This window comes from Trachemys scripta, chromosome 8 (genome assembly GCF_013100865.1).
Source record: "Trachemys scripta elegans isolate TJP31775 chromosome 8, CAS_Tse_1.0, whole genome shotgun sequence".
In the NCBI taxonomy this organism is placed as follows: Eukaryota; Metazoa; Chordata; order Testudines; family Emydidae; genus Trachemys; species Trachemys scripta.
This window is the reverse complement of record NC_048305.1, coordinates 92469315-92489806: the sequence shown is the minus strand read 5'-3', so window position 1 is coordinate 92489806 and position 20492 is coordinate 92469315. Positions and strand designations below refer to the sequence as shown.

At 38.6% G+C, this 20492-nt stretch overlaps 1 protein-coding gene across 5 annotated transcripts in view; it reads left to right on the top strand.

The window, feature by feature from the left end:
- PATJ (PATJ crumbs cell polarity complex component) overlaps positions 1-20492 on the top strand; it is a 214023-nt gene that overhangs the window by 154950 nt on the left and 38581 nt on the right. For all 5 annotated transcript variants that reach the window (XM_034778751.1, XM_034778749.1, XM_034778750.1 and 2 more), the window contains 4 exons: positions 2064-2156; positions 9366-9440; positions 9951-10068; positions 11820-11956. In XM_034778751.1, coding sequence (XP_034634642.1) covers positions 2064-2156; positions 9366-9440; positions 9951-10068; positions 11820-11956 — 423 coding nt within the window. The remainder of the gene's footprint in view (positions 1-2063; positions 2157-9365; positions 9441-9950; positions 10069-11819; positions 11957-20492) is intronic.

Sequence of the window (20492 nt, the reverse complement as noted above, 5' to 3'; positions counted from 1 at the left end):
TAGAATACTATATTCTCGTGGGGGCCCCTGCAGGCATACTAAGGCCAAGACGTCCCACCAGGTTTTGATTCCCTCGCCCGCGTCGCTTCCCGCCGCCCCCATTGGCCCGGGACGGCGAACTGCGGCCAGTGGGGGCCACGATTGGCTGAACCTGCCGCATCAGCAGGTAAATAAACTGGCCCGGCCCGCCAGTGTGCTTACCCTGGCGAGCCGCGTCCCAAATGTTGCCGACCCCTGCAATAGAACTATTTCCATATTTATTATTTGCATTACAGTAGAGAGGTAGGTCCCAACAATGATTGAGGGCCCTGTTGCACTGAGCATCATACAGTTACATGGTGAAAGATCATCCCAGCTCCTAAAAGCTTTCAATCTAGATAGCCAAGGGTGTAAGGGGAAACAGGCACGGTGAAATAACTTGTCTGTTTGGCATGACCAGGAATAGAACCCAGGACTCCTGATTCCCAGTCCTGTGACCTAGCTATTAGACTATGTATATGATTTACCTCCATGCTGTATACTACATTTCTGTAGTGGAAATGACAGTATGTTACTATATCTGACGTATTAACATGGAGTTTTAGTGTATAGTATCATAATATGCATCTTAGCAACTAAAACCATATGGATGTTTCTGTTTGTTCTCCTCCAACAGTAAGAGCTTCCTCAGTGTGACAGTGCTGTTCTATATTATGGTTGTTGCATCAGCCCTAATGTGACTCTTTTTATCCTTTTGAGCTTTATGAATGCAATGTGCTTACTACGCAATGCAATCTGGAATGTTACCACATCGTTATCAATTTGATGTCTCATCATCATAATATAACTGAGAAATATGGTACTTATTTGTAGATATAGCACATGGCTAGCCTTGCTGCTGCTTATTAATTCTATATCTTCTTGAGCTAATAAAGCAAAGCAGGTTTAATAAGTCAATTGGGGCTTGGTCTAGCCTTGAATTGTAAAATTCTGGTCATTAGTACATTTGCTTTTTGATATTTTAATAAGCATTATTACAATCATGCAGCCTTAGCTCACGCTTTGCAATGTTAGATGGAACTTCTGGAGCATGCTTTTTGCAGTTTTCAAGTTACAGTAACATTTAAGGCCATTTATTGTACATCCATGATGCAATTCAGGTGCTATTATGCTGTACAGAAAAGCCACATTAATTAGTCTTTGTAAGGAAGAGTATGCTTGGGATATAGAGCAATGACTTGAATTCATTTGAACGATTAAAAAAAAGAGAGGGGGGGGAACTAGCCCTAAAAACAGCCTTCGTCTTCAGGAGCTGAGTAAAAGGAATACAATTCTCAGGTAAAAATATATCACATGTTTGCTAGGGAGAGAAGAGGCTAAAGTTTCTACTTCTGTACTCTTGGTTTGGAATGGTTTTTTTTAAATACAATAGCCCTTTCTTAAGCATGTGCTGCATCATTTTCCAGTCATGATTATGCTCTCTGTATATATGTGGAAAGCACAAGTCACCATGGTATCTATGCACCAAATACCAAATAATGCTGAAACTTAATTTTTGTAAGACCATTTTCTCTGCTTCAACTATGGTAGCGTTGTATGTTCCATTGCCTCTTCTTGGTGTGAGACCTCTAAAGAAGGAAGAAAACTCCTCATCTGTCATATTACTGCCTCTATTGTGCAAAGGGTGTATGTTGCATGTGCTGTAAAGGAGGGAAAATGTGCTCATCTTCACCTATTGCAGAAGGGAGTTCCATAGCTGAGCACCATTCAGTAAAACACCTTTTCCTCCTGGTTCATGAGCTTCATCCTCAGTAGGGTCAGAATAGTTGTCCCCTAAGTGCTGATTTCAATATTCATGGAGTGATGTGTAAGAAGAGGTGGTCCTAATGTAAATTGATCCTTGACCAATAAAGACCAGCACTTGCCTTCTGAAACGTGTAACACTGATTTTAATCAGTGATGGTTCATTGTGGATCTTCTTCCTTATTTCAAACAAGCATCACATCAAATAAATGCTGTCTAATTTTATCATGAGCTATTTAGGGGTAACGTTTTGTTTTGTTTTTTAAAACAATCTTTACCAGGATCACAGTGGCACTGAACATGCAAGCAGTGAAGAAGATTGCAGCTCAGAAGTTGTCATGAAAAGCTTGACTGATGATGAATGTATCAAAATGGTAAGTGTCACTATCTTTAAAGAAATGTGTTTAGTCCTCCACAAAATTCAAAGCTTGAGAAGTGCTAACATAAAATGGGTTTGGGACACTCCCAACTGTGGTGCAAGAGCACAAGTACCAACCTCAGGGCAGACTGTTAAAACACTAGGGCACAAACCCCAGATTGGTCATGAGTCCTAAACTTAGATTTCACCAACCAGCTGCATTAAGTGCAAACTCCTCAAGTGTATTAACAGCCTAAAACAAAATCACAGGAACTTCCCTTTGATACTCTGGTCTGTCTTGTCACCCAGATGAGGTATCTTTGTAATAGATGGCCCTTAAACCCAAGGATCACAGCAATATTCATTTTACTCCTAGTCTCAAAGTACCAGTCACTTTCCCAATACCTTGGATCTCACATGGAAGACAACGCTTGTAGCCATTCCTATAATAAATTATATGGAGATATATTAAATAGGAAAAGGAAGCTAGTTATTTACATGGTTAAAGCAAGTGAATATAGACAGATGAATTAGTTAGGTTTTAAGGGGTAATAGAGGCTTCTATAACCAGCAAGCTCAATTTGTCCTTTAGGGTTAACCCAGAATAAGCAGATGGGGATCTCTTCCTTCCTAAGAAACTCCTTGCTCTTCCAAAATCCCTCCAACACAGAGATCCTTAGTTCCTTTCGTTTGGTGTTTTTATCCCCCTCCTGCCATATGCTCTCAGTTGCAAACTCAGTTGATGAAAATAAGTCATGCAAGTGGACTTCTCTCCCCTCTGGGGGGGGAGTGGGAGAAGGGTTGCAGAACAACTCTAAGAGCCTTAAGTACAGTGTTTCTCAAACTATGGTACTGGACACCCCTTTCACATAGCAAGACCCCCCATTATACATTAAAAACACGTGTTTATATATTTAACACCATTATAAATGCTGGAGGCAAAGCAGGGTTTGGATGGAGGCTGACAGCTTGCAACCCCCTGATGGGTCCTGACCCCCAGTTTGAGAACCACTGCTTTAGTACTCTTGTTGACGATTTCTCAATCCAGATGTAGGGAGTTGCCAGTTGTAAGATCCAACCATGGCCAGTCTGGTATCAACGGGTTTCCTCTTTCCAGATGGGTGTATAAGGAGCCTCTCTCTTCACACTAATTAATGGCCCTCTCCTGTATGGTGATTCATGCAGTCATAGAGGCTCGTAATACATCCCTTCAAATATTACATTGCAATATGGAACGCAGATATTACAAGTCAGATTAATGAATACAGCAACTCACAAGCATTCAATAGAATCCAAACACTTTCTTATCATTCTAATGCCTATCCTATCAGTATTAACCCACAAGTGAGCCAGACAGATTTCAGCTATGTATATATCAGAGTTCAGCGGAGACATGGGTACTTTGGCATGAGCTGGTGCCTGGTCTGCCAGCATCACAGGACCTCATTCTGTTTTCATGCTATTGTAGTACAATTGAGTTTTAGTGAGTAACTCCTGATTTATTTAAGCGAGAGGAAAATCAGGTGTATGATTTCCTATACCTGTTCATATGATTGAGATGTAAATACAGTTTGTTCTATATTGAGGTACAGCAGTTGCATGCAGCTCCCTGGTCCTTCTCTTGAGCTATACTCAGCAACAAGGAGTTCACATCTACTCGACAATATCTTCTGTGCCCCAGAAAAAAGCTTGTGGCTGTAAATCACACTCATATTTATATCCTAGCGTCATAGATTTTTAAAATCAAAAGGACCATTATCATCATCTAGTCTGTCCCTCTGCATAACACAGGCTATAGAATTTCTGCATCAAATCCATAACTTCTGGTTTAATGTGGCTCTGTCAGAGTGTGTGCTGTAATAAATATCAAACTCTGCATTGATACGTGGTGGTGGTTGTTTAATGTGTTAGGATTGTGGGTTATCAGAAATCTAGAATTCCTGGGGTTGTGCCTTAATCTTCTTTTAAGGCTCTGTTAGAGGTTAAAATAGAGAAATCCTAAGTATGCTGAGGAGTGACTAACCCACAGAAACATAAAATTTCTTGGGACAATCATTTTGTCTGCCTCCCAACCCCCAACCATCCACCCTAGGGCCAGCTCTGGCTTTTTGGCCACCCCAAGCAAAAAAAATAAAAAAAATCTGCGGCGCGGCCGGAGCGCAGGTGCAGGGGGACCGGCTGGGGGGGGGGGGGGGGGGGGGGGGGGGGAGAGAGAGAAGGGGGCAGCCAGGGCTACAGCAGGGGCGCTGCCACGCGCCCCCTCCCGCTGCGCCGCCGCCTGCTCCGCTCCGGTCGGCGGGGAGGGAAGGAAGAGGACTGCCCTGCAGGGCACTCTGGTTCTCCGCGCCGCCGCCCCCTACAGGGCGGCCGGAGCGGAACAAGAACAACAACAAAAACAACAACAAAAAGCGGCCGTGCCGCCCTAGGATTGGGCAGAATGCCACCTCCAACAATCTGCCGCCCCAAGCACCAGCTTGCTGAGCTGGTGCCTGGAGCCGGCCCTGATCCACCCCACACAGTTTAGTATAATTCTTCAGGTAGTGCATTAGTTGAGACCTGCTATTTATGCATAATCTATGTAAGGTATTTTCATTGAAGGAATGGCTTTTTTGTTTGTTTTGGGGGAGTTGTTTTTCTTTTGCTTCACAAAGTCTTTGGTTTTTGCAAACCTATTTGTTTTTTGAAAATATTTGAACATTACAAACAAATACTTGGAACTCCACTGAGTTTTTGCAAAGAACCAGAAGTTGATATAGTATTTGAGCATTGAAATCAGCCACCAAGCTAACATTGGTTTGTTTGTATTCCTGATTGACAAAGCACTCATGGGTTGAATTTGTGCATTTGAATTGTCCAAACCACCCCAGAAGTTCTGCAATGTTAATGGGCTTGAATACGAATGAACTGGAGTTTTAATGCATGAATTCTAACTGTAAATGCAAACTTTTGTTACTCTACCTGCCTTATTTGTCATACTGCAGCTGGGAAACTGAGATACAAATTAATATGAAAAAAATACACAAAGTCTGAAGTGGGTGAAAGAGACAAAGAACAGTTAGGAGAAAAGCTTGGGCAGATATTATGGAATGGATTACAGTGCAGAAGATGAGGGCAAGAGATGTAGTTGGGGGTGGCATTTTGGAATTCTTTGAAAATTAGGAGGTGAAGCATGAGTTTAATGTAGAAGAGTGGAATCTATTTCAGAGATCCAAAAAAGGAGCGAGGAGGAAGATGTGGCTGGAGCAATGGGAAAGGAAGATTATGTTGGCAGCTGCATTTTGGATGTAATGGAGCAGAAAAGTTGGGAATTGGGGAAACCAGTGAGGACAAGGTTATAGTAATTAAGACAGGAAGTTATGAAAGCATGAACTAAGTCATTGACAGTAGGGGCGGACAGGAATGGATGAATGAGGGAAAGAGTCCAAAGAAAACAATGGAAAGATGTGGGGAAAGAAGGCATCAATGTGGTACTCAGATTATCATATCATTATCAGATGGGAAGGATGTTAGTGTGTCAACAATGACAGAGAGCAAGAAGAGAAGAATTTAAGGGGAAAGATAAGATTGTTTTTATAATAATAATAATTAATACCTAGCTCTTATATACCACTTTTTATCACAGATCTCAAAGCACTGTACAATGGAGCTCAGTATCATTATTGCCATTTTACAGATGGGGAAACTGAGGCACAGAGCAGTGAATTGACTTGCCAGAGCCAGGATTAGAACCCAGGACTCCAGAGTTCCAGTCTAGTGCTCTGTCCACTAGGCAATGTAGTCTTGATCCTGTATGTTGGTGTACATCCACTGAAGTGACTGGATTTACTTTGGGGTGAGTTTAGACCATTGAGTCTATCAGTAATGACCTTACACTCAATGGTCTAAACTCACCCCAATGTAAATCCAGTCACTCCAGAGTCAGTATCATCTATCCATCTGTCTATCTATCCAACCTATCTATGGAGTTGTCAAACTGAAGAGAAGGTGAAATTTGGAGGATTTGGAGGTTGGATATAGTGCTATTAGGTTAACCAGGAACATCCTGGTGGTTTCAGATGATACTGACCCTGGAGCTAGGGACAGAATAGGCCGTAAAAATAGTGGCGACCGGGTGGAAAGTAAGCTGTGTAAGATCTTTATCAAAATCCAAATTTTGAAAATTGCTTGGTGAATCATGGCAAATCACTCTAGAATGTGGAGTTGATAAAGGGTGTTGGAGATTTCAATAATATTGGCTATATAAATACTCATTTTTATAAGTGGCTTAACAGTTGTTGCTTTCCTCCGAGCCAGAAAGTTGTGTGTTCAAGGCCCATACTGCTACTTGAACTTTTTGCTCTTTGCTAACATTGCAGGTCTATGCTCAATGACTCATTCTTTAGATGAGAAGATAAACAGACATTCCTGCTGCCAGTCTCTTGGTGACTGTCAAGGCTAAAGGAAAATGATGTCCTATTGCTGAGAGCATAATATTTCTGCTATTGCCCATAGAGTCACGTCACCACGAGTGTTTACCTTATTTGTAAATTTATGACAAAAAATACGAACTTATATGCAAAATTCTCTCTCAAATGAGTCCAGCTGAAAGCTGCACCATGACACCAGACATTCTTGATTGTACCAGCTGACTGAGTGTAGAATGTTTTCATTTATGTTCGGAGGTTCTAAGAATGTAAACAGCTCAGGACGTTTTTGACATGAAAGTTTTAAGAGGGACTTCTAGCAGACTTGCATTTTCCACAGCATGGGTGACACGTCCGACCAGGTGATGAAAGCTATAAAGTGATTCAACTCACTGTGTCCATTAACTCTTGGTAAATTTGTCAGGCTGCCCCAGGGGACACTATGCTGCCAGTTCATCGCTTGTAGAAGTGCAAAGTTACATAAATGAATTGGTCATGGACCTGTTTGGATAGAGGGAGGAAAGAAGGGAACTTATTTCTCAGCTGGGATCAATGAAAGTGCTACCAACTAAATACAGTGCTAACGGGGTAGTTGAGGTTAGCTGACAGAATGCTTTGACGTTTTCTGAGGATCTGGCTATGCTGATTCCTATGAAGGGTCATAGAAAAAGAATGAAATTTTTTTAAATCCATAAAGCGATTCTTTCACAATTTGGATCTTGACTTAGATGAAAATGGTTTGAGTGATAACTGAGGGTGCTCATCAAGCAGCTTGCATTCTTGATGTATGTGGGGCATGCATTGCTACATCATGTAAATAGAAAGGATAATTAAATTAATATTAAACAGATAGCATTGTATTCAAGATATCTGAACATGGAACATTGATCTGTTTTTATGCAGCTGAAAGCTGTGTTCTTGTCGCACCCAATGTGTAACCAAGGGATTTCATAAAGTGGTTTCTGGTACATTTGAGGGGATTAAACCCTTGCTGAGCACAAAGCATTTGAGAAATTTTCGGGGATAGATTCACAATAACCCTTGTGTTTTTCAACAAGTTAATGTCTGTTAATATGAATTTGAAGCTAAGAGTAATAGAATAACTTCTTAATGTGCAAAGACTTTGATACATGTGAGATGTAGTTTCACGTTTTGAATCCCATAAAGCAAAATGAATAATGAAGAATAATAATAATGAATGATGGAGCAAATGAAATAATTCCCTACAGCTTTCTAAGGGAATAATCCCTTAGAAAGCAACATCTGTAATCTTTCCTTACATATTTTTTCCTTCGCCATGTCTAGTAATAGAGTAAACTTTCTCTATCTTGTCTTCCTGCTATCTATGCAGACTTTAAAGGAAATCTTTAAAATAATTTAATGTATTTCTTTTACAGTTGCAGAGGTCTCCTTCTGTTTTTCTTACCCTTAGATGATTAATTTTTATGAGACTTGAGGAAACAGGGCCAATATTTTTCAAATGTGGGTACTTAAAATTAGGCACTCAAACCTATATTTAGGCACCTTAATAAGTGTCCTGATTTTTCGCACTGGTGCTGAGTACCAATAATATCCTTTGAAGTCAATGCCCAGCATTTCTGAACATCAGGCTGCTTATGTAGGTGCTTTAACATGGGTATAAAGAGCTGTGTTTAGTTACCTAAGTCTGCAAATGTTGGCATAAGTTTATGTAGCTTGGCTAAAAGACAATGAAGAACAGTCATGACTGTCTGGAAACATTTGAAGAGGGTATACGCCAAAGAAGGACAGGAATTCTTTAGGATGTTACAAGGAGATAAAACTAGTAGTGGGATGAAATGTAGGTTAGAAGAATTTAGACAGAATATATTAAGGAAACTCTCCTAACAGTGAGATCTATTTGTGTCTGGAAAGAGACTGAAGCACCTTTGTTTGAGATATTTATAACAAGACTGGATGAAACATTATTAGTATTTATTTTGTTGTGGAGAATAATCTTGCACTGGCAAGGGAGAGATGGATTAGATCATTGTTTAGTTCTCTCTTATTTGTTGGCCCAATTCAACAAGATCCCATGCAGGGCCGGCGCAACCCATTAGGCGACCTAGGTGGTCGCCCAGGGCACTACAATTTGGGGGGCGTCGACCGTGGCAGTATTTCGGCGGCGGGACCTTTCGCTACCTCTGGGGGGCAGCATTTCGGGGCGGGACTTCCGCTGCCTAGGGCGGCAGAAAAGCTGGCGGCGCTCCTGATCCCATGGGATTACTCAATATGCTTAAAGTTAGACACATACCCAACTCTAATTTCTTAGGTACATAGGAACATGTGAATTGCCAGACACATGGCGCATCTAATCCAGTAACCTGTCTCCCACAGAGGCTAGTACCAGAAGCTTTAGAGGAAGGTGCAAGAGACCCCCACAATAGACAGATGTGGCATAATTTCACCCCCTTTTGCTTCCCCTCCCTGCCTCCCCAGGAGTCTAACCTCCCAACCTCTATATTGCATCTAAATTAATAGGTTTCAGAGTAGCAGCCATGTTAGTCTGTATCCACAAAAAGAACAGGAGTACTTGTGGCAACTTGTTAATCTCTAAGGTGCCACAAGTACTCCAATTCTTTTTGCTAAATTAAGTACTTATAGCCCTGGATAATCCTTGGCTTCAGCATCATGAGGTAGCAAAGAGTTCCAGAGTGTAATTGTGTGTCATGTGTAAATAGTATCACATTACAGAATCAAAGGCTTGATTTCTCTGGTTTTGAAGAAATTTAATTTAAATGAAAGTTGAAGCTGATGTGACTTCTTACTTTTTTTTAAATAAAGTTACCCTTTTCCCTGTTTAGGATGTCAGAAACAAAGCTGAAAAACAGATGTTGATGGTAGATCAGCAGGATTTGGTGGAGCAACTTCCAGAAAATGTATGTGTGTTTATATGTGAGGATGAGGTTGGGGGGAGGGAAGTTCAATTGAAGAAATGTTTGTTGTATCACAATTTACGCTACCAGGGCTCGTCTATAACTGAAAAGAGATTGAACTAATTCTTATTTGAACACTGAATGGTTTAAAAATATCCTTCTCTTTAAATATGTAGAAATAGTCATGCAAGACTGTGTTAAGAATACAGTTTCCTGTTTTTAAAAATTCAGAATGTTGTCTCTCAGATAAGTCTCTTATACCAAATGAAATTCCATCAGACTTTCTTTGCAGGCATTTCTGGATTCACAGTATCAAACCTACCCAAATTGGTTCTTTTTAAAATATTAAATATTCTTAAACTGAATTTTCTATTGCCAGTCCAATTAATGTAAAGATCTTCATACTGTGCGTTAATCGATACCTACTGTTGATTTCAGAACAACACATGCTGCCTTTGTATTTTTTTATTTTAACAATTGAACTATTTTGATTTCTCCTTTCCTTTCTTTTAGGTCCTCAATCAATTAAAACAATCCAAGTCTTCAACCAAAGCACCCACCAGTTTACATGAGATATCTTTGGCACCAACACCTTCTTATCTTTCTCCAGAGGCAGAGTTCACCAGCCATAGTGAGACCCAATCATTTCTTTCTGCCAGATAGCTTACATTAATGGCAAAGTTATCCCAGTAGTATCATAGCAAGTACTGTCAAAATGAGTTATAATATTCTCCTATAACTGGGATTGTTTTAGTCCTTCTTAGACACGTTTTGCTTTGTTCTTTTTATTTTAATGTTCCAAACGGTCAATCATAGGACTGGAAGGGACCTCAAGAGGTCATCTAGTCCAGTCCTCTGCACTCGTGGCAGGACTAAGTATTATCTAGACCAGGAGTTCTCAAAGCCGGTCTGGTGCTTGTTCAGGGAAAGCCCCTGGTGGGCCGGGCCAGTTTGTTTACCTGCCGCGACCGCAGGTTTGGCCGATCGTGGCTCCCACTGGCCACAGTTCACTGCTCCATGCCAATGGGGGCTGCAGGAAGCAGCGCGAGCCGAGGGATGTGCTGGCCAGCCTTCCCGCAGCCCCTATTGGCCTGGAGTAGCGAACCGCGGCCAGTGGGAGCTGCGATCGGCTGAACCTGCGGACGTGGCAGGTAAACAAACGGGCCCGGCCCACCAGGGGCTTTCCCTGAACAAGCGGCGGACCGGCTTTGAGAACCACTGATCTAGACCATTCCTGACAGGTGTTTATCTAACCTGTTCTTAAAAATATCCAATGATGGAGATTCAGCAATCTCCCTAGGCAATTTATTCCAGTGCTTAACCACCCTGACAGTTAGCAAGTTTTTTCTAATGTCCAACCTAAACCTCCCTTGCTGCAATTTAAGCCCATTGCTTCTTGTCCTATCCTCAGAGGTTAAGAAGAAAATTTTTTCTCCCTCTTCCTTGTAACAACCTTTTACATACTTGAAAACTGTTATGCCCCCCACCTCCTCAGTTTTCTCTTTTCCAGACTGAACAAACCCAATTTTTTCAATCTTCCCTCATAAGCCATGTTTTCTAGACCTTTAATCATTTTTGTTGCTCTTCTCTGGACACTCTCCAATTTGTCCACATCCTTCCTGAAATGTGACACCCAGAACTGGACACAATACTCCAGTTGAGGCCTAACCAGAGCAGAGTAGAGTGGAAGAATTACTTTTCATGTCTTGCTTACCACAATGTAACAATTTTTTTTAATATAAAAAGGTTTGAAACATTTTCCCCATTATTTAGTACTCTTTTAAAAGTTTGAAGGAATTTTTCTTTCCATATTGATTTCCTGTTCCATTGGTAAACAGTAGGGTTTTTTCTCCATTTTAATAATAATAATAATTACAAGAACTTGATCATAGATTGTTTAGTTTTTGTTTGTCATAAGGATGGTCATTAGTAATATCAGAAGTGCTCTTGTGTCACAAATATCTTGGGCCACTTTTGCTTTTGGATAGTTGCCCCTTGCAGCTGCAGAACAAAAGTGTTGCAACAGTGCATATGACCCACGTCTAGGTCTAAGTGACAAGTTGATTTTAAAAAATCCTGAATGTAAGCCTGAAAAATCCCCTGTGTTTCACTGCCATGACACTGCGTTGTCACATCTAAATGTTTTGTCATACTGATCAAAATCACACAAGTCACATCTCAATTCTGAAGTCAATTTCACACCAGATTCTAATAGTTCTAAGCTCAGATTTTAGGTTGTCTTCACAGTATTCCTCCTACATGACTGTATAGGGATATTGAGCAAAATTTTTGCTCTTTAATTACTAATGTGCATCCTTATTAGATCGATTATATGCACATTTAATATTGCTGACTAATTTCTTTTTCTTTTAATGTTTTTAGGCAATGTACTGCCTCCTCTGTTGCCAGTGGATCCAGCCACATGCCCAATTGTTCCAGGGCAAGAGATGACTATAGAAATATCCAAGGGGCGATCAGGTCTTGGTCTCAGCATTGTAGGAGGGAAAGATACTCCACTTGTGAGTTTAAGCTATTATTCATTACCTTAATTAAGAAGCAGAAAAAATAAGGAAAAGAAAATTTTGAAATAAGCAATACCATATATCCAGTAGGCCTCTGCTAAATTATTCAGTGTTGTGAATGGCATACAGCTGCTTTCATAATAAACTTGGTAGTTTTGCCTGATATGTAAGATTCAGTATTTATTATTTCCTTTTAAATTGACAGTTATATATATTTTCACTACTATCTTCCATTACCATCATAATTGTTTATCATGTACCCCACTTTCTACAATTTAAGCCATATAAATTAAAGGTTTCGATGAGTTCCCATTGCTCACTTTTATTATTCCTAGAATGAGCTCTATTTATTTTACACATAAGCCTTCTCCCTCTCATTTTAAAAAAAAAATAATGAAATTGTAAATTACTGTATTTAATCTGAAATGTCCATGCCTGGATCACAAAATGAATGTCACAGCTTCGCTTTGTGCTAACACCTGCATACTTTAAAAACACAAATGCTTATTTTGTGCACTGTTTAAGCAGGACACCTACTAAGTCCCTGCCAGTACCACCCCAGGCTGGACACAGATCGGCAAAGATAATTTTATTACTTTTGTGTGTGCTCCTTGGTTTAGTCTACCCCTCCAGCCATGCTGCTTAAAAAGTTTGATTTTTTTTGTCAGTACCATCCTACTTTGTATTGTATTCAGCACCATTAAAGTATATCATCGATATGCAAGTTCAAAAGGTTAGCTAGCCTAAACTTTTTCTTTCTTGTTTGTGCTAGGTGATTTGCTATTTTAGTTCCTCACTCTTTCTCTGCGAGATACAATATAGTACTATAATTTAACAGACTTTCAACATTAAATTCTTGGTATCAGCAAATTGAGTCTAGAGTTCTCTGTATACAGCTCTGTTGCAGTTTGCATGAGAATTGGGTCATCTTGAATCTTGCCATGAAGTGCGTTAAGCTGATAGAGTTGCTTCGTAATCTCTTTACATACAGTTATTCAAGAAAATACATAGTAATACATCTTTAAGCAGTAAGGTCTGTTACTCTCAGCAGGTACAACTTGAAACATTTCAGAGGAAGTCCCATCTTAAGTAAAATATAAATGAGAGGGACACAGCACAACTGGGTGATTTTGTTTATAAATTGTAGGCCATGTCCTGGTTTTATAATATTAGAACCCAGATCTGAAGTAGTTCAGAATTTTGGTCCCATTTATCTGAAGCTCCAAAATGTGTAGGGTTCCAGTAAATGAGTCTCTTTCAGATGGAGTTTCGAAAAACTGGGTTGAGCTGGTTTAAGTTTTTCAAACATCATTGGTTCAGTTTTGGTTTTGTAAAGCTGTGGGATGGTTTATGTCCAAGTTCCATTTTATCAAGATCCCTAAAACTCAGGGGATTCAAATATGGGGTTTTATATTGAGCCATCTCTTTTTGCTTCTTCATTTAAATGTTTTCAAATTCCAAGTGGCATCCTGTCATAACTAATCCATTATAAATCTTTCCTGAGAATTTCATAGTAATGAAATACATAAAAGTTTCTGCTGAGGGGCAAATAGGAAAAAAAACCAAACACTGTGCTCTAAATTCAATAGCTATTATAGACTGGAGTCTGTGTTTTTTAGATTATTTATTAAAGCGTCCACCTAGAAATTTGTAAAGAAAACAATTTATGAAGTTATCAACTTGCTTTCAGCAATAGAGAAATTCATCGTATGAAGTAAATTTTCAAACATGTCTGACTTCCTTTTTTAAGTTACAGGACCTGCCAAAATAAATCTTGGCTGGTCTTCATCTTGTTCATTTTGAGCATTCAAAAGCATGCAGTATTACTTCATAGTAAACAAGTTGCTCTTATTAGACCATAGTCTGGTCTGCTAATTTACTGTGGGGATCTAAGGGATTCTTTCTTCAGTTACATGCACACAATCTCTCTTCACTTCAGTGGGACATGCATAGGCATAACTACAGACAAATTGTAGACCTAAAGGGGCCAGATCTTCAGCAGGTTTATTTGACTTAGATCGGTTAATAGAGCTGATTTACACCATCAGGTGACCTGGCTCTCAGTATTTTGATGCCAAGTTTTGTCACGAGGGCAAAGAGATGATGATTGTTTTGTGGTGTGATGGTGAAAACTGAGAGAATAATAAAACAAAACAAGGAGCAGTGGAGGGAAATACCATCTGCGTTTGTTAGAAAAATTTCTCCTCCTCCCTCTGGCTCTGTGGGATATAAGGTAAGAACAAAGGAGTGGAACTATTGATAGCTAATTAGCATGCCCCATGCTTCTTTTCATCCTTCATTTTCAATTCTGTGGGATAGGTGGGTAAATTTTATATTTGTAAAGCCAAAATAATTGACTGGTAGCTTCACTGCTTGTGAGTTATTAGATACTCAGGGCCCATAGATATCTGCAGCCACTTCAGGCCTATTTATGTGGCAGAAAATTGTGCCCATGGCCTGTAGTTTTCCATAGTGAAGGGAAGTTAATTTGAAGCTGGCTTCCACAACATGCTTGCATTTGATACTTTAAAAATATATTTTTTTCAAATGCGGCCATTGGGAGTTCTTGAGGTCAGGGAGCAAGCGAACAGGAGCACTATCCTGTAGGCCTCCATTTACTCTGTACACTCTCATGTCTGAAAGAAATAGGGAGTTGATGTCTTGCATCCCTAGAGTATAAATGCTACAGGTAGAAGATAGGAATGAGATACCTATTGTAGGTGTCACAGAGATGTACTCCATATGCGGATAGGCAAGCAATGGTAGAGCAAGAGCAGGCTTGTGCGAATGGCACTTCCTTTCACATTGAAGCTACTGAAAAATTCCCCTCTGCACTGCTCTCTCAGAAAATCAGACCGTAGCACATATTTCTTCTTTCCTTTCCTTCAGAGTTACATCTGATCCTCCATGTGTTTTGTGTGTGGATAACTTTGTGGAAACATTTGAGGGGGGAATTATGTAGTCATTGAGTTGTGAATAATAGGTGCTTTAGTGATATACCTTAGGTCACAATAATACTGTGATGTGCTAATATCACAGCTGATCCATGAAGAGCTTGTGTATTTTTGCTAGGGCTGTTAAATTAATCTAGAAAGAAAGCTAGGGTAAGAACACAAAGACCTAGCCCAATATGTTTTTTAATATATTTGCAGCCAAAATTATTTAATTATTCATTTGCTGCTCTAGTTTTTTTACTGCTAACACAGTGAACCACAACAGCCTTCCTCATGGAATAGAAATGTCCAGTTCAAAATTATTTTGAAGCTCCTTTAAGTTTATGATATACTGCCCTGGCTTTTGGCATTGTAAATCTGGCAGCCCTGCAAAAATAAGCACCACTTAAAAATGAAATACATTCTATGACTTTTAAGTTATAACCTTGACATCAAAAGTCACAAACTAGAGGCATTAAAATATGGCAGAATGTTACAGCGAGGTTAATTTCCACGGGAGATGAGAATGCAGTTTCTTAACTAAAATATTGTTTATCGGAAAGAAGACCTTAATATTCTGTTTAAAAAAAACTTGTCAAGGTGCATGCATTGTAGTTGAGTATTCTGGCTGCACTCAAAGGGGAAGCAGAGAGAGCACTAGACAGAACTAATGTAATTGTTGGGAGGACAGATCTGGAGAAGTCAGGATTGTCCTTGGAAAAATTGAAATGTCTGTCAGCATTTTTGTTGGGATTGTCTTCTCTTCTTGGTGCTCTCCTAGCATTTTAGGAAGAGTAGTTAATCCTTTTCATTCTGAGAGCTGGTTTTCCCACTTACCTTACATTGCATCTCTTCAACACATGGTCTCTCTTTTCTAGCAGTTAAATTGGGGAAGCCTCTGTGTGAATTTGACCAGCAATGAATTTTGTAAGAGTAGTGTGGTAAGGCTTCTCCTTTCCTTCCAAGTAAGTAATCTCTGATATAAACAGTCTCCTTTAACTTAGGGTGTGGAAGTAAAGAACAACAAAAAACCTTAGGAACCCACCTGGTATTACATAGCACTTACTCAAGGCCCCATACATCACAGCAACATTGACCTAAATTCTGTGTTAAAGGGCCTGGGTTCTGTGGTGTGTGAGGCTGGAAGTTCTGTGACAGCTTCAGATAAAGTTTTAAAAATGAAGCATTTTTAATTGATTTAAATATGAAAATGAAAAACACAACCAAAAAAGTACTCTTAATCAAATTTGGTATTAAGTTTAATTTTATGGTGCCCCAACATTTTTAATTCTCCGTTTACTGAAGAGCACTCTTGAAAATGCATACAATATCTTCACTGTAGAATTTATTGGAGGAGGAAGTCAAGCTAGAGGAATTGGTACCAGGTAGGGGACAGTTTAGGGCTTTTAGCACCTGGGGAAGCCTTAGGTTGGTTTACTATGGTGAGGAATGTTTCTGCTAAAATGTTCAGCAATGAAATAGTTAACACTATTGACATTTAAGTTGGCATCATTAAGTTTCAGGGTCAACACCTCTTTGAAAGCAAGTCCACACCTCTTAAAGACATTTTTTCAGGCTGTTTGCAATGACTACATTGGTTACACTCAGTTGAAGTTTGGGAGGTTTTCTGTACAATCACTAATAAGAGCTAGTGCTAAAATTTATTTGTAATGGAATACATTTGTTGAGTTACTCTACTGATGAAGAGCATAATATTGTCCCCCAGAGGATAGTAGTAATATATTGCTCCTGAATATTGGTATAAAGTGTTAATAGTCTATTACACAATGAATGAAACTATAAACAAAAATGGCTATAGAAATCTTATGTTTTAAATCTTTTTTTATTATCCAAGAGAAGAAGCAAATGTGGTTTTGAGGGTAAAATATTTAATTTTAATTTCTTAACCATGCTTTTATAGCCATTTGATGGGTGTAACTAAAATGTTGTACTTAACTGATAGGTGTAATCTGAACACTGGAAATCAGAAGTTGCTTCTAATTATGGCTTGCAAAGTTCTGTGGATTTTCAGGAAATCACTTACTCCCTTTTCACATCTAGTTTTCTCTGTCTACAAGATGGGGGATAATATCTACCTCTTGGGTTGTTGTATGAATTAATGCTTTTGATGTGATTTAAAAGTAAAAAGTTATAAGTGCTAATTATTATTACTAACGAAAGTTTGGGTCTTTTTAATGACACTAGAGATTTTGTAGGCAATAAAATATTTGCCTTTAGGCTCTGTCTGATGTAGCTATATCTGGATATCAAATATATACATACACAAGCATGCTACTCTGATACTGTATCATATGTAGAAAAGAGTACTTCTAGACATGTTGATCAGTCTCACGAGTTGACCTGTTCCAAGTCCTTAGATTAACTAATGCAATTGGGAACAAAAAGTAGTCATAAAGGCATCATCCTCTTGGCCTTTGTGAATTCTTAATGAATCAATGAGGCTTTTTTTTTTTTTTTTTAAAGTCTGTGTGAATTAAGTATCTGTGATCATACTTCTGGGATTTACATAGACTTCTTAAATACCGTGTGCTTTTGGGGGGGCACCATTAAAGTTAATGGGAATGTTTATTGTTAACTTAAATGCGAGAATTATCGGGGCCTTTATTTCCATCTCTTTGCTGAATGGTGTGCACTCAAGGAAGGATGACATAAGTTCATCTCATTCTTTTTAGTCTTCAGTATATAAAGTACACTACTAATCAACAGGCAGTCAAGGTGGTCAGTAATCATTAAATAGACCTATAGTGTAGATGCTTTAATCTTTGTGCCAGTAGGTAGAAACTTTGAAAGCTATGTATAAATGAGATACTAGTCTCATTTAACATTGTTAGCACCCTCCTACAGAACCTTGTTTAAACTTAATGTAATTTCTCTAAACTTTAACTTTAAAATATGGTTCTGTAGGAAGGTGCTAATGGAGATGGAAAACTGTAAGTTGATAGGGCCTTTGATGTTTTAAGCAATGAGAAAATTCTTCAGCATTCTGGATAGTTTTGCCTCGGTGTGTGGGCTAACCTAATTGTGTAGTTGGGCCAGTGTAGATTGCAAATTGGACAGGTATCTCATATAAGTGAATTGATTGTGAGTTGTTAGTCTCATCATCAAACTTATAAAATAGGAGGCAATTTGATGTCAGCTGCGTTAATGTCTTTAACTTGAAATAGTGGAGAACTGGGTTGGTTTCTTGCATGGATAACACAAAAATGAGATTGGTGGGTTCATCCTTGCTCCTAATGAACATTGGCCCACAACAAGAAAACATTGCATACAAGTCATCACAAAGAGGAGTCAAAATAAACAAGAGTTGCAGATCATATACTTGATAACCTTCAGTAACCTGTATCCTTCACAAGAGCTCTATCTTGCCAAGAAGTGTCTACTTTTAGAGGGTCAATCACTTTCAAATCAATGATAAAATTCAAGCTAAAGCTATTCAAAAGCAATAGGACATCTCAAAAAATGATTTCAGGAATAGCTGTGCCTCACAGGTAGTTAAAGCAACTTAGCATTTGGCTTCATGTCTCCTACACTTTCATTCTTTCATGCATCTGATCTACCCTATGGTATACATTGGGTCCTGGGTATTTTCCTTCACAATTTTAATTTAATTAAAAAAACGAGAGTGAGGGAGTTAAAATTTTGTACATGGTCCTGCACTTTTTTTATTCCCTCTAAGGTGAGCATGTATACATTTTCAAAACCTTTGGTTTGCTTTGGCATGTGATTCATAGCTCTTTCTATCATTCTTTCTTAAGTCATATATTTTTACACTAAACATCTTATTACCGTAGTTTTATTATTTCAGAATCAAAGGAGAGTTTGCAAATGTCTATGACTGCAGACTGAAGGAATGTTAATGAATAGTGCCATTGAATTTTCAGGTTTAAGCTTTTCTGATCTTAATTAATATAACCGTAAGCAAAAATATTATGCAAGCTGAATAAAATTTGAATAAATATGGACCAGATGTAACTAGAGAGGCCCATAAAATGTAATACAAATATTATCCATTTCCTTAAAATAAATCTCTATTTTAGCATGAAAAATTATATTCATATTGAAGTTGTGGGTTAACAGTTTTTTTAAATGGAACTTGGCAAGTGAACATTTCATGCAGGGGTTTGTACTTAAATGGGAAACAGATTTTTTTCTTGACCTTCTGTAGAAAAGTTTTTCAGTATTGTGAAATGAAAAATATTTTTATGTTAACACAGTAATACATTTTTACATTATGTTGCCTGTTTTATTACAGTAGTGTTTTGGCTTTGCATTTTGGGTATCTGTTAATCCTTTGTGAATGTTAGTCATTGCAAAGCATCTGGGTTCTGGAAAGGACTCTGCATACAGCATCATACGTTAAATATACTACTTACATAAGGTAGGCATTTTGCTATTAATCAGCCTTTGGTTGCTCTTGCTGAACTTTTGTCTTCTGGGTTACATTTAGATCTGTGAATTTAGAAACAAATACTCCTATATAGCACAGTTTATTTGGTGTAACTTCCTCTGCCTACAAGTAACCAGCAGCTGGATTTATTTTAAATTCTGGAAAAATCCTTATATGGGGCCAAATTCTTCAATGACACCCTTCATGCAACCAGCTGACTTCTACTGTTATCCATGAACCAGCCTTTAAAAGTGTAATGACAGATTTATAAGGTCAGGCACAAAATCTGTTTTCTCTCCCTTTACTGTGATGATTGATGATAATGAAACAATTAATGATATTTTACTTGCCCTGGGTGAGTGGATGTGTCTGTAATCCTGTAGTACTACTAATCATTGGAAGGTCCTGCCCTCTTTATCAACTTTAATAGCTATGTTTATTGGCTGCAATATACTTTACTGCATGGTGAATTTGTTTGAAATGTGTTATTCTGGGTTAGGCAAACAGTACGATCGGTTAATCAAATCAGAATACAACTATTTCCTCATAAGACTGTGAATATTAAACAAAAGATTGCTCACATTATCATGTGTATAATTTACCATCCATAGTTCCCCTTTGGGAAATGCTTGAGTTCATATAGAATACTTCACATATTACATATTTTATATCAATAAAGTCTACTTGTGACTAAGTAACAAGAAGTTGTAAGACATAAAATACTGCCTTTAAGAGAGCCTCTGGGAATTAGTTTATTTTAAAAGCCTTTGAGTTAAGAGATTCGATATTATTGTTCTTTAAATCTGAGACACAGTAAGTAATGTGTCAAACATTAATCATATATTTTTAGACATTTATTTTCCTGTTCTCTTCCCATACAGTTGCATTTGTTGTATACCTCTCTTCTCCCATTGTTTGTATATGGGAAATGCAAATAACTGCACTTCTTGGGAAGCAAGGAGTTAACTCTTACCATAAGTGACAAATCTTATCAGCAAGAGTCTACCTACTTCCTTCCAGTTTTTTGTCTTCTGATAGTGAAGGCATGGAACACCTGTCTCAGCCCTCCAGCTCTGCCCCCTTCTCTCTCTCTCTCTCTTCCTTAGGAGAGAAAAAACTAAAAGATCGAAAAAGACAATGGAAAAAGGATTCAGACACAAAGAAGACAAATATTTTTTTTTATCTCAGTGGT